The sequence below is a fragment of the Gymnodraco acuticeps genome, unplaced genomic scaffold (assembly GCF_902827175.1).
Source record: "Gymnodraco acuticeps unplaced genomic scaffold, fGymAcu1.1, whole genome shotgun sequence".
Classification (NCBI taxonomy): Eukaryota; Metazoa; Chordata; class Actinopteri; order Perciformes; family Bathydraconidae; genus Gymnodraco; species Gymnodraco acuticeps.
This window is the reverse complement of record NW_022990685.1, coordinates 1,200,565-1,213,609: the sequence shown is the minus strand read 5'-3', so window position 1 is coordinate 1,213,609 and position 13,045 is coordinate 1,200,565. Positions and strand designations below refer to the sequence as shown.

General features: G+C 41.3%; 2 protein-coding genes across 3 annotated transcripts in view; both read left to right on the top strand.

The window, feature by feature from the left end:
• sh2d3cb (SH2 domain containing 3Cb) overlaps positions 1–4,456 on the top strand; it is a 43,642-nt gene extending 39,186 nt beyond the window's left edge. For both annotated transcript variants that reach the window (XM_034230268.1, XM_034230271.1), the window contains 4 exons: positions 26–197; positions 2,081–2,192; positions 2,631–2,837; positions 3,579–4,456. In XM_034230268.1, the coding sequence (XP_034086159.1) occupies positions 26–197; positions 2,081–2,192; positions 2,631–2,837; positions 3,579–3,748 (661 nt within the window). In that variant the 3' untranslated portion in view covers positions 3,749–4,456. The remainder of the gene's footprint in view (positions 1–25; positions 198–2,080; positions 2,193–2,630; positions 2,838–3,578) is intronic.
• Positions 4,457–7,414: 2,958 nt separating this feature from the next.
• Positions 7,415–12,301, top strand: tor2a (torsin family 2, member A). The gene is made up of 5 exons (XM_034230250.1): positions 7,415–7,656; positions 8,457–8,722; positions 8,885–9,060; positions 9,538–9,665; positions 10,621–12,301. Exons 1-5 carry the CDS (start codon positions 7,533–7,535, stop codon positions 10,863–10,865), a joined length of 939 nt encoding a protein of 312 aa, XP_034086141.1. The 5' UTR covers positions 7,415–7,532; the 3' UTR covers positions 10,866–12,301.
• Positions 12,302–13,045: the final 744 nt, after the last annotated feature.

Here is a 13,045-nt window from a genome sequence, read left to right as displayed (position 1 = left end):
TGTTAGAAACTCCCCATGTCTGCAGGTTGCAAACCATGTCCATCATGTTGGCTGTGGATGTGTTGGGCTGCACAGGGACGACTGAGGAGAGGGCGGGCCTGCTGCATAAAATCATCCAAATAGCAGCTGAGCTCAAGAGCACCATGGGCAACATGTTTGGCTTCACCGCCGTCATGAGAGCTTTAGAGCTGCCGCAGGTAAACACACATCATATAACCAAGATAGTCACCTGGAACAATATATATAGGACATACAGATTTGAGATTAGCACGATAACCATGGAGTCATTTGGTGGTGTGGTGGAGTGTAAAAATAGCTGTTAGAAGAGTAGCAGACTATAGTTTCACAGATTTCTTCATCAAATCAAAGAATCCCTGTCCTCTTGAGAGTGTGGGTCAATCACCTTTTTAGTTGATATATTGTTGTTTTTTATTGATCTGTGGGGCATTGAGTGAAGTTGATTGTTATTCAAATATAAATCCCTGTATCTATTTGTTCTGTGTGTTTCTTTCGCCCGCATTTGGGTTTTTTAGGGACAACAATGATGTAGGGATACCAGTATCACTGTTGCAGATTCTTTTTTACACACGTTTGAAAGTAGCCTAGGCTAAAGACAAGAACCATGTGTTTTATAACCTGAAGTTGTTACCCACTGGAGATAACAAATAAAAAGCACTGCTGTACTTTGATAATACTGCAATACGACCTTTGATTGCCTATTAACCCTAACTGTGTCCTTCATGTCAAGTTAGCTAGCTACGATCCCTTATTTTTATAGCAGCAGAGGAAGTAACTGTCCGTAATTGGATATGTCCTTAGATGTTTTAAATCAAGCTTGTATTGTGCACTGAGCTGAAATATGATGCCCCCTTTAAAAAAAATATGTTTTGAGATAACATAGCAATGTGGTGCAAAATTACATACACTTATCCCATGTCAGAATTAACACAAAAGAAAAAAAAGAAATTATATTATTTTTAATACTGAAAACCTTCTTATACTTTCTCACTAAAATCACACTTAGCATCACATGTCAAATCCCTGTTCAAAGGTTTTTTTCTTGAGATTAACCATCAAACACATTTTATGTACAAAACACTACTATACTATTATAAAAACACTATAGAAGTAAGATATTCTTTTGAATTTCGCTCAAATACCAGTGTGAACTAAATTAGATTCAATATTGAACTGTCCTTTTTCTTAACTTTTCTGTTGTCTTCCCTTCGCATCTTTTGTCCTGGTTTGACCTGTTTGTATAGATAGAGCATAAAATCACCCAAATCTGGGTTATACCTTTTAATCCAATGTAATTATTTGCCACAAGTTGTATTTATCTTCTTGGCATTCATGGTCAATCAACCTCATTTTCACAGAGTTAAACCTTTTTAGAGTTTAATAAGGCAAACATTTGAATTATTTTGACTACTACTACCACTACTACTACTACTACTACTACTACTACTACTACTACTACTACTACTACTTGAGAGGAAAGGAACATAGAGAATATTTCTAGATTGTCACAGACAATTCAGAAAATGTCACTAGTATAGTACTATTTTGCTCATTTGCAGGTTTAATATTTGTATATTGTGTCTCTACTGTGACATGTCTCCATGCTTTAATGGTCAAAAAGCTCTTTATTGTTCTCATACTGCCTGTGCTGCAGCACTTCTTTTCACCCTCTGTCTGAAACCAGAGCCCAGTCTGCTCTGATTGGTTAGCTGGCCAGCTCTGTTGTGAGTGATCAACAGCTTTGATATGTCCCGCCCCTCACGTACAATGTGCTGGAGCGCTAGCCAATAGAAGCACAAGTGTTAACTGGTTATGTCATTATGTTACCAAAGTAAACAAAGGACTACAATCCAACTGTTCAGGCAGGGGGAGAGTGTGTGGGAGAGAAACTCCCTCTGGTGTGAACTTTGGGAAATGCAGACCAAACCAGGAAAGATGAAACCCCCAAAAAGCACAATAGGGCCCCTTTAAGTTTGATACTGCTCAGTCCTCAGTTTGAATCTTTGGTTCCCCTGCATGCACTGATAGCAGGTTTTAATGGAGGCGTTATTCTGTCTCTCAGGTGTGCCGTCTGGAACAGACCTGGACGGTGTTACGGCAGCGACACACAGAGGGCGCTATTCTCTACGAGAAAACTCTAAGGCCCTTTATGAAGAGTCTGAATGACGGGAGAGGTAGGGGTCCCATTTAACAAAAAACACGTACTATTGTTCAATCATTGAAATATGATTTATATACCCAAATGTCACAAATTACAAATGTGTCTGATCTGGCTTTACAGTGTGTACAGCATTACTAGGGGCTGGTTGACGGTAAGCCTGAGCCAGCCCAAACGATATGCATTATCAAAAAGGAAACCATTAAGGGCGTTGAAGGCTAAGAGAAGAGTTTGAAATTGTATTCTGTATTTTATAAGGAGCATGTGCAGTGCAGCTAATACAGCAGTAATATGATCTTGTTTCCCAATGTTTGTCAATACAGATGCACATACACATTGGATACAGCCGTAAAATCCAGCCTTGAAGTAAAAATGCAAAGTCTAGTTTTTTTCAGCAAAGTTTTTGTGTGGCCTGATTTTTGCAATGTTAACTCTGTATATGTCTGTCCTCCAGAAAGCTGTCCGCTGTCCAACACCAGCTTCCCTCACGTCCTACCCCTCCTTTCTCTGCTGGAGAAGAGCATGGCGGTGGGTGAGGGGACAGAGCCGTGGGAGGTGGCGGAAGCCGGGGTGGATGTGGTCATGTTCCACCTGGGGGCGGCGAGGACCATCGCTCAGCTCGGGGGAATCTATCGCTCCAACGCTGAGAGCAAACTACAAGGTAAGAGAGTAGAGAGAGATGCGCTGTTGATCAAAACTTGTAAGAATTCATGACATTGCTGAATAGCAGACATTTTGCAAATACTTTGAAGACTTTGAACTTTCTAACTTTGGTCGCTAATGGTGTTGTAACAAAAAATATATAGTTTCCTTATGCAACATAGTGACATCACTATGTTACATTTCTATTGGCTAGCACTTTTACACATTGTACATGACACGCGGTTGGCCAATCACAACAGAGCTAGCCAGCTAACCAATCAGAGCAGACTGGGCTCTGGTTTCAGACAGAGGGTGAAAAGAGGTGCTGCAGCACAGGCAGTATGAGAAAAATAAAGAGCTGTTTGAACATTAAAGCATGGAAACATGTCCCAGTAGAGACACTACATACAAATATGAACCTGAAAGTGAGCAGAATAAAGCCCCTTTAATACTTTTTATTTAACTGAATTATATCACTTTTAACGTAATAATACAATTATGTCAACTCTGATGACAAAATAAATTGAATTGAAGTCAACTTGTCTCGGTACTGTTTTTTTGTTTAGTTTTTTTATTTACACAGCCAGAGGAGTGAGATGTCTGTTTCCAAGTTGTGTTTCTCCTGAATTTAGTATTAAAATAATATATTTATTTTCTAAATAAGGTTCAAACTTATGAACTAAGAAAATCAGTTATTGAAATCAAATTGTGAACTCTGCAGTCGATCCACTGATGGTAACCTCTTCTTGATTGGTTGCAGGTTTTCAGGGTCAGGCGGAGGTCCTGGAGCTCTTCCTGACCGATTTCCAGATGAGGCTGCTTTGGGGGAGCAGGGGAGCCGAGGAGAGCCAAGTTCTGCGACACGCCAAGTTTGACCAGGTGCTGACCGCCTTGTCCAACAGGCTTGAGCCACCTGTCAGACCACGCTGACCCCAGACCTGTTTTTGAATAACTGTTTTATGTGCTTTGTGTTCTTACAAAATCACTTTATTCTCATTTACCATTCAGCTTATTTACCCATTTTGATTTACATCACGCTATGTCCCAATATGTCAAAGCCAGAGAACTTCATCTAGCCCGTATCGGAACCAAAATGTGAAGGGAATATATCAGTGTAAATATGTGCAACTGTGTCGAGTTATTTTGCTTTTCTTCTGCAGAAGAAACAGGAAGTCGTGGTAAATAGTTTCTGAAATGAGGCTGTGCCTTGGTCTGTTAGCTTAATGTATAGTACGTTTTTATGTCTTCCTGAAGGCTGGACCTTCCTTAACAAAAAGACCATACAAAGTGTGTGTCATATTGTACAACGCAATAACAGAATAACATTTTATCTCCATTTTAAATATTATGTTTATCATCATGTGTTTATCATAAGGATATTCTAATGTGAAGTAAATACATAATGTGATGTGATTAGTGGTATTGTAACCAGTGCTAGGGTCAGTTCACAACTCTTTTGTTTAAACTTCCCTTTTCTTACTCATTACTCTTACTTCTTTTAATACCACTATATGAATTGGAAGTGATTGAACTGACTCTAACCACACACTCACAGTACACAGGTACAGATCATGTCCATAACCTTATTAATAATGTCTCATATTTATCTGAAATGTAAATAAACATGTTTACCTCACTGTTTGTCTAATACTGTCATATTTTTCTGTCAGTTACAAGTGAGAATAAATGTGGGGTTTTTAATGTTCTTTGAGGTGATGAAATTACATTACATTACATTACATTGCATTTAGCTGACGCTTTTATCCAAAGCGACTTACAATAAGTACATTCAACCAGGAAGACACAACCTTGAAGAAAACAGAATCATATAAGTACATCAGGTTTCATAGAGCCAAACATTTCAAGTGCTACTCAACTGGCTTTAGATAAGCCAGTCCTTTATTAGTATATAAGTGCTTCGTTAATAGTTCTAACGCTCGAAGTGGAGTCGAAAGAGATGAGTTTTCAGTTTGCGCCGGAAGATGTGCAAGCTATCTGCTGTCCTGATGTCAATGGGGAGCTCATTCCACCATCTTGGAGCCAGGACAGCAAACCCACGTGTTTTTGCTGATGGGAACTTGGGTCCCCCTCGCAGCGAGGGCGCAACGAGTCGTTTGGCTGATGCAGAGTGTAGTGCACGCGCTGGGGTGTACGGTTTAACCATGTCCTGGATGTAGGAAGGGCCAGATCCATTCACAGCACGGCAAGCAAGTAGCAAGTAAATTGAGGTTGCAAATGGATCTGTATTGTTGCTAGATTTTGTGTGTATTTGGAATAAAGCACAAGGGGAATATATCACAACAACCTTTCCAAAATCAGGCCAGGTTTTTCAGATCAGTTTTTCAAGTCGGGCCAATTTAATGAATATATTAAATTCATTAAAGGTCCCATGTCCTGGCCATTTCTACTGATCATAATTCCATTGTTGAGGTCTACTAGAATAGATTTATATTGTGCAATGTTCCAAACTCACATTGGTTTCTCATACAGCATCTCTGTATAGTATGTGTATTCACTCTCTGTCCTAAACGGCCTGTTGAAGCTCCTGCCCCCCCTCCCTATGAGCCCACTGTGCTCTGATTGGTCAGCTCGCCCACTCTGTTCTGATGAGTCCACCACCGTTACAGCGGAACATCAGTGATTACGTTTTACAATAGCGTTTGTTGGCAACCAGAAAATGACACCAGTAATGACAAACAGATGAGAATGCTGCATGGGGTCTGAGTGCCGTGTTGGCGGGACGATGCAGGGCTCGCTGCTCCGCCCTTTGAGACTCGAGGAGCGGACAGTGAGAGGTGGATTACTGGTGTCGTTTCCTGGTTGCTGTGTGGGGTCTGCGAGACAGCGAGACAGTGAGACACCGCGGAACTCAGCAGGCCCGGCTCCAGAACAAAATGACTCAGGGTGCATCTGAGATTAGAGAGGGTGCAGTGGTAAAGTGCTATTTTTACAAGTGGGGAGTGGACCTACAGTAACACCCTCTAGGGGGGTCCTCACCTCCTGTAGGAGGGTCTTCACCTCCTCTAGGGGGGTCTGGGGGCTTGCTCCCCCGGGAAGATTTGTTTTTAATATTGAAGTTCATCAATCAATCTGGTGCACTTTGAGAGCAAAATGAAGAGATCTATGGATACATGTCAACACCCATATGAAACAGAACTGTAAACAGATTTTTTTTTTCTTTATGGATATTTTACAAATCACTCCCCTTTTAAGACCGAAATGTCTACATGCATAGCAGAAGATGGCATCTTTTTTACAGGAATATTCCAGCCAATCTCTGTTTTGAAACCATGAGCTGCAAAATGAGCGCCTTACCCCACTGTACAGGCGAGTTGGGTACTTGTTTAAATATACCTGGGCAGGCTCTGTTTTGCCGAGGTCCTCTGGCACTTGCGGACCGCCCAGGGGTGGCGGTGTTTGGGGCAACGAAGACGGCTGCGGCTGCTCCGCCTCCGTGGGCGAGGCGGGCAAAGCCGGCGAGTCGGGCGGGAGGACGTTAGTGTCCACTGTCCACGACATCATCATTGACTGCTGTGTAAGCACCTTGCAGATGACGAACGCGCAGCGGCACAGGTCACGCGGACCTGACATAATAACATTACTTACCGTTTAAATTGACCAAATAAATGCAGCAGACAATGTTATTTAACCACAATTACAATTTATTTTATTTCAACTATATTCTTATTCTTATTATTCTTATTACTATTATTATTATTGTTATTATATATGTAATATCTTTCACTTTTTTTTTGAGGGTGCATAATGACTCAACTGAGATAAACACCCTTATGCACCCACGTAGAACCGGGCCTGGAACGCAGCCTAGTGTGTGCGGAGATCTGCGGAGCCGCGGCTGAGAAAATATAAGGCTGAGTGTGTGTGTGTGTGTGTGTGTGTGTGTGTGTGTGTGTGTGTGTGTGTGTGCGCGCGCGCGCGTGCGTGCGTGTGCGTGTGTGTGCAGAGCTCCGCGGATTGGTCCATTTGGTCGGTGTTACGTCACTATGGCCACGAAGAAAAAAATGTAAAAAGAGAAATCTCCAACGAGGCGTTTTGGGGCAGCACAGACAGGTATTTTCTGTGTTAGAGTTGTACTCGCTACAGGGTGTACTTTGAGGGTTTGTGACTTTGCAGACCGTTTACATGCATAAAAAGCGAACACACAAGGGGACGGGTAATAACCGGAAAAGCTCATGGGACCTTTAAACACCAATATGGCTCCATAAAAGATCATTTTTACATTAATAGCACCCTCTACTGTATAAATTACCTTTTTGGATAAGGTTTTATTTTTAGGGTGCATTATTTCTATAAAACATTACAGTTTATTTTAAAAATAACTCTAATTTTCTGGTTTAATTATTGATTGCTTAAATAATATATTGCATTTTACCATAATGTCCAACATCATCTCGTACATAGTATTTGTTATATCACTTGTGTAATAAAAGACTGCACATAAAGTGATAAGTATAGTGAGTATTTTTCCAGATGTTGTGTTTATCCGCTGTGTATTCTGGACTGTGACTGCGATCCTCCAACGTGGCCAACACACGATACCGGTTCCAGATGCTTTCTGGGAAATGAAGTCGTTACTATCATTTCTGGTACGTGTTTCTGGACGACTTCCTCGAAATTAAGAAACTACCAAACTAACCGGTTGTCGTTAGCAGAAGGGCCATTCCGGTTTCCTGTCTGCCAGCAGGCAGCCAACATGTTGGCCATCCTGTCTGTGCTGCTATTATACATTTGTAACCCCGTTGTTGGTGTTTGGTATCAGCAAGTCTACTGCAGTATATCAGAAAGCTGTGAGTGCGACTTTAAGCCACATATCAGAGGTAAGACCAGATATGTATGTCGTAGCTTGCTCACGTTAAGTAATGGGTGCTGCTTTCTGTCAGTCAGCTGGCTTAGTTTAACATGGAAAGTATCTATAGGCAGGTTGTTTCAGCCAATTGTGTCATACATTATATGTTTTGTTCGTGTACTGAAACTGTTAAATAACTGAGGTTGTCACGAAGAGCTACCTTATACTGTAGTCACGTTAGCTGTTATGCTAGCTAGCATAACACAGGATGTGTTCTCTCACATTGCAGATACTGTTTAAATAGATTGGAACAAATCATTGTTTTGCAAGTAGCTAAGTCTTATCTGTAGCTGAATTGTGTTATAATACTGTTGAAAATGTGACACTTAAACAGTATTTGTTGAGAAAATCTAATTAAATTTGGCAATCTAGACATACGAAGTCCAATTCCAAGCAACAGATATCCTGAGCTTGAAAATGATCTTTTTGGATTTTTAGAGGGTTATAAATGACCAAAGTCATGGGACAGAAGCCGTAAGGATCGTCATCTTATGTAACATCATCAGCCATAAGGAATTCCCCCAGAAAGTCAATCAATCAATCAATGTTTATTTATATAGCCCAATATCACAAATGTTACATTTGTCTCAGTGGACTTTACAGTTTGTACAAAATATCAGTATGACAATACGTAATCAATCAATCAATGTCGTAGTGTTTTCCTGTCTTTAAAGGTCTTGTAGCTCCGGGTAAAGACAAATAAGTGTTGAGAATAACTTAACCAATCATTTAACAATAACATCAAACAAATCTTTATTCCCTTAATTTCAGATCTGGAGTGGGACCTTTACAAGAATGTTTATGGACAACATCTGGCTCAGGACATAGTGTCAGAAGAGGTGGCGAAGTTCCTTCAGAATAAAAGCCCCGAGCGGCCCCTGGTGCTGTCTTTCCATGGCGCCTCTGGGACGGGGAAGACCATGGTCAGCGCCATGCTGGGAAATCATCTGTACAGCTCTGCGATGAGCAGCCCGTACGTCCATCAGTTTGTTCCCACGCTGCACTTCCCCTTACCTGACCGAGTCAAGGAATACAGGGTAGGTTAGAGGTCATTAGGCAGTGTTCATCTTTATCTCATCATCACGAGTATAATCAAAGATAAGAAACAATTAGGTGTGTCTTTATTAGTGGTGGGAATTGATAAAAGAATGTAATGGCGTTAATCACAATAGTGAATAATCATGATTAATTGTTTGCAGGAGGAGTTGAAGAGTTGGGTGCAGGGGAACCTGACGGAGTGCGCTCGCTCCGTCTTCTTTTTTGACGAGATGGAGAAGATGCCTCCAGGTCTCATCGATGTTTTGGAGCCTTTCCTTGGTCCCTCCCACGTTGTGTTTCGCACGAACTACCGGAAGGCCATCTACGTCTTCATCGGGTACACACACACACACACACACACACACACACACACACACACACACACACACACACACACACTATGGGTGTAACAGTACACAGAAGTCACTGTTCAGTGCAAGTTTGTTACAGAAGGAAAAATGAATGCATGAGGATACATTTATTTTAAACGGACAGCTGTTAAATGTACGGCGGCCGACAGGTGCATGTGTTACTACAGCCAAAAAACACTTCCTTAGGAGAAATGCACTGCACTTAAAAAACTATGTAAATATAAAAACACAAATGTGCCAAAACACATACAAATGAAAAAATACTATTTTGCTCAAATCTGATAATGATGGACGACAGAAATAAGAGTTCACAGTGACTGAACTGTGAACTCCATGAGAGAGACGAGCTGTTAAAGTGTCCTATGACTTCCAACAGAAAATAGTTCCCTAATTATAAAACGTGAAAAAGGTGTGACTCGGTGTGTTGTGTGTGGTCCCCGCAGGACCACCGGAGAGGAGGTGATCAACAGAGTGGCTTTAGAGAACCGGCAGGCGGGGCAGGAGAGGGAGGACATCCAGCTGGAACACCTGCAGGAAGCCATCGCACAGGCGGTCTACAACAGCACAACAAGTGAGTGTCCTTTGATATAACTGTAAAATATTCAGAGAGGTATACAGACTGAAGAGTTGCTATATGTAAATGTGTATCCTAATAAGAAGCCTTCTCAGTGGAATGCACAATAATGAGCTCAATGTTGGAACCACTGATACCCTTTTTCCAAGAGGCAGTTCTTATACTTTGAGTCACAACCCCTTTGTTAGCATTGTAATGGCAACAAGTCCTTACTACCTACTTATACAAAAGCAATTTATAGTGAATAATTCATATTCCATAGGTTTCCCGGTTAATATCCTGTTACGTCACGCCAAAGATAATACAAGAATCATTTTGTTTGTATCCTCTAAATCTTGCTATCGATTAGTCAGACTGGCTTGGGTGTGCTATGCTAACATCATCCATGGAGGAAGAGCGAAACTTCACATGACACTATCCTTTATTTGAGCTTTTCTCGCTACATTTCCCGTTCATTCTCTTTTACCGAACTGTAGAAATATTCATTAAAGCGACAAAGGCACTGGTGGACCAGTCAGAGTGAGTGACTAGTTTCATGCGGCAGCTGGCGCGACGACACGCTAAGCTATATGCGGGTTGAGGTTGTAGCCACGTCTCTCTGAAATCAGTATAAATGATTTCTTGCAATTCAATCTACCTTCTTAAGTTTAATAGTACCTTAAGTTGTAGTCTAAGTAGTCTGCCACTTTTGTTATTGTGAGAGATATTCAGTGTGGGGGAGAGAGAATTTTGGGATTTTAGCCTTTGCAGACCATTTACATGCACACAATACCTACAAATTACAGCATAGGGAAGGGGGCCTCTTTCAGTGTATAACAAGTTGAAAACACTGCTGACCAAACTATCCCCAGCACAGAACTAGAACAGAATTAATTCCAGTGGAAAAGGGCTCTCCTGAAGCATGCTGGGTGTCTGTCAGTTGAAGCAAACTAAAGTGAGCTTCTCTCTCCAGGCGGCTTCTTCCAGTCCAGGGTGATCCAGCAGAAGCTCATCACCCGCTTCGTCCCCTTCCTGCCGCTGAGCCGACGCCACGTGGAGCGCTGCGTCCGCTCGCAGCTCTGCCAGCGGGGCAGCTGCGGCCGCACGGACGTGGTAGAGGCAGTAGGGGGCGACATGCTCTACACCCCCGCCCAGGGACAGTACTTCTCCACCACCGGCTGTAAGGCAGTCCCCGCCAAAATCAACCTCTTTCTGTGAGCCAAGGTGCAATCTGATTGTTGATTCCTAAGGAGTGAAAGGCTTTGAGGTGAGTCTGTGAAGAGGAACAGAGTCTGTCCCTCACATGGCGGTCAGAGCAGCGTCTCCGGAGCAGCGGAATTTAAATCACAGCTTCGTGTATTCAAAGCATGCTAAGGTTCCTAGAAAGCGTTGTTGGTACACGTCAAACTCTGAACATTACAAAACCAGGATTTGTGCCACGCTCTACCTCAACCACAATTCCTTTAATTGATGAACTCTAAAGGTGGTCCAGGCTTCAGCTGCAGTTGGGTTAACATCAGTTATGTCTTAAAGACTATTTATTCAGTATTTATTTAACTTCGACCAATGCCCTCCTTTCACTTTTACACAGACGCACACATTTCAGTCCCACTTCCCTCGCAGCATCCCCCCGCAGCAGCTGGAGGCTAAGTGCCTTCTGGGAGTTTTACTAAAATGGATCAGAAAAGGGTTGTTAAATTAAAAACTTCCGAATGTTTTAATGTGTTATGGAAAATATATTTACTATTTACTACTCTACTACTTTGATTACTACTACTCACTTTGCAACACATGTGAGTAGTGGGATGCAATTCCATGAGACACATTCGAAACCGGAGTTTTAGGCAGAAAATGTTTTAGCTATCGTTGGTGCTGAACCAAATCTAATAAATGTTATTAGAAATATACAATAATTATAAGGTTATCCACCAATATGTGACCTTAAATAAGAACCCATTATCATTGAAATAGCAGCTGCTTTTTAATAAATGTCATTTAGATGGGATTTCCTCCTTTCCTTTGGAGTGTCATGTCTATTTTTAAAGACATCAACAAGGAGGAAGACATCTAAAGACCTAAGAAGGGCTTTACTTGATATAGTGTTGTTGTGGATGTTGTAGTTTTTAGAGATCATCATTTCTGCACCAGAGGGCAGTAAAGACTTCCTTTTGCCAAGAGTGTGAAGCAGAGTTCACACAAAAATGATGTGTAGTTGAATTAATGTAAAATGTATTGTAAGGATGTTGCCTGTGTGTTTAATCACACTCAAAATGCACTTTACTTCTATGAAGGATACAATGGATCCGACATGGAGCCTGGAAACTAACCAGACTCCATGCACAAATCTGTCGTTTTTTGTATCTATTTGACTCTGTGTGTTCGCCTCTGAAGCCCAGACGGTAAGAGTACACTATTAGTGGAATGTAGTTTCTTTTATTTTTTGTAACCCTGCCAATAAATGACATTCTCTCGTTTTAAGTCTCACAATGAGGAGCAGACATTGTTACAGGGTTGTTACATGAACACCGAGTAACCAGTTTCAGCCGCTGAAGTGCCTGGATGCTGGTAACTAAAGCCAAATGCACATTACTGGTACTATAGTGTAATGAACAAATTAAATCTCCAAACGCACAACAAAACAATGTTCTGTTTTCTTTCTGACATTCAAAAAACATTTCCATTGAATACACTGCATGTTTGTCTAATGTCATTTGTAGGTAGTCCTACAGTTGGGCTGCTGACGGGCCCAAAGCTACTGCATCAGGAGAAACGCGCTGCAGTTTCAAAAATGATGCAAATATAAAAACACGAATGTGCCAAAACACATGCAAACGAAAAAACATCTTCACCAACTTGACAAAAACATGCGCAGCGTTCAGTGAAAGCACTGCATAAAGGAAACGCTGCAAATAAAAAAGAGCTAATACAAATGCTGCAAGAAGCTCAAAACACGATAGAGACATTATCATTGCAGATCTGTTGTAAGCTAGCTAGCTAGCTAGCTAGTTTGCCGAGTCATTTCTAATAAACTGACAAAGCACTTGAAATGATCAGACTAACTGCCGTTTGCCCCTGTCGGCCACCGTACTACAGCACCAGAGTGCCTTTCATTTAACAACAAGTTGGTTATATACACAAATCATCTTTTATAAAAACCTCATGCAGATCAAAACAGAAGCTTCTCCATCTGCATGACTTTTCGTATTTGGTTACAACTTTAAGACGAGAGAGATATGAAGTACTTCATTGATCCCAATTTGGGAAATGTTTGCGTTGCAGCAGCATAAAAAGACAAGGCATTGTACATTAGAGAAATTAAAAGACTAATAAACAATCCAAAAAGTAAACATCTCAAATAGAAATACACTTGCATTAAATAAGTAGGAAATACAAATATA

Coding starts and splice junctions, on each gene's coding strand:
- tor2a (XM_034230250.1), top strand. CDS start 7,533: ATGTTGGCCATCCTGTCTGTGCTGCTATTATACATTTGTAACCCCGTT. Junction 7,657..8,456: donor CTTTAAGCCACATATCAGAG/GTAAGACCAGAT, acceptor CCTTAATTTCAG/ATCTGGAGTGGGACCTTTAC. Junction 9,061..9,537: donor GCCATCTACGTCTTCATCGG/GTACACACACAC, acceptor TGGTCCCCGCAG/GACCACCGGAGAGGAGGTGA.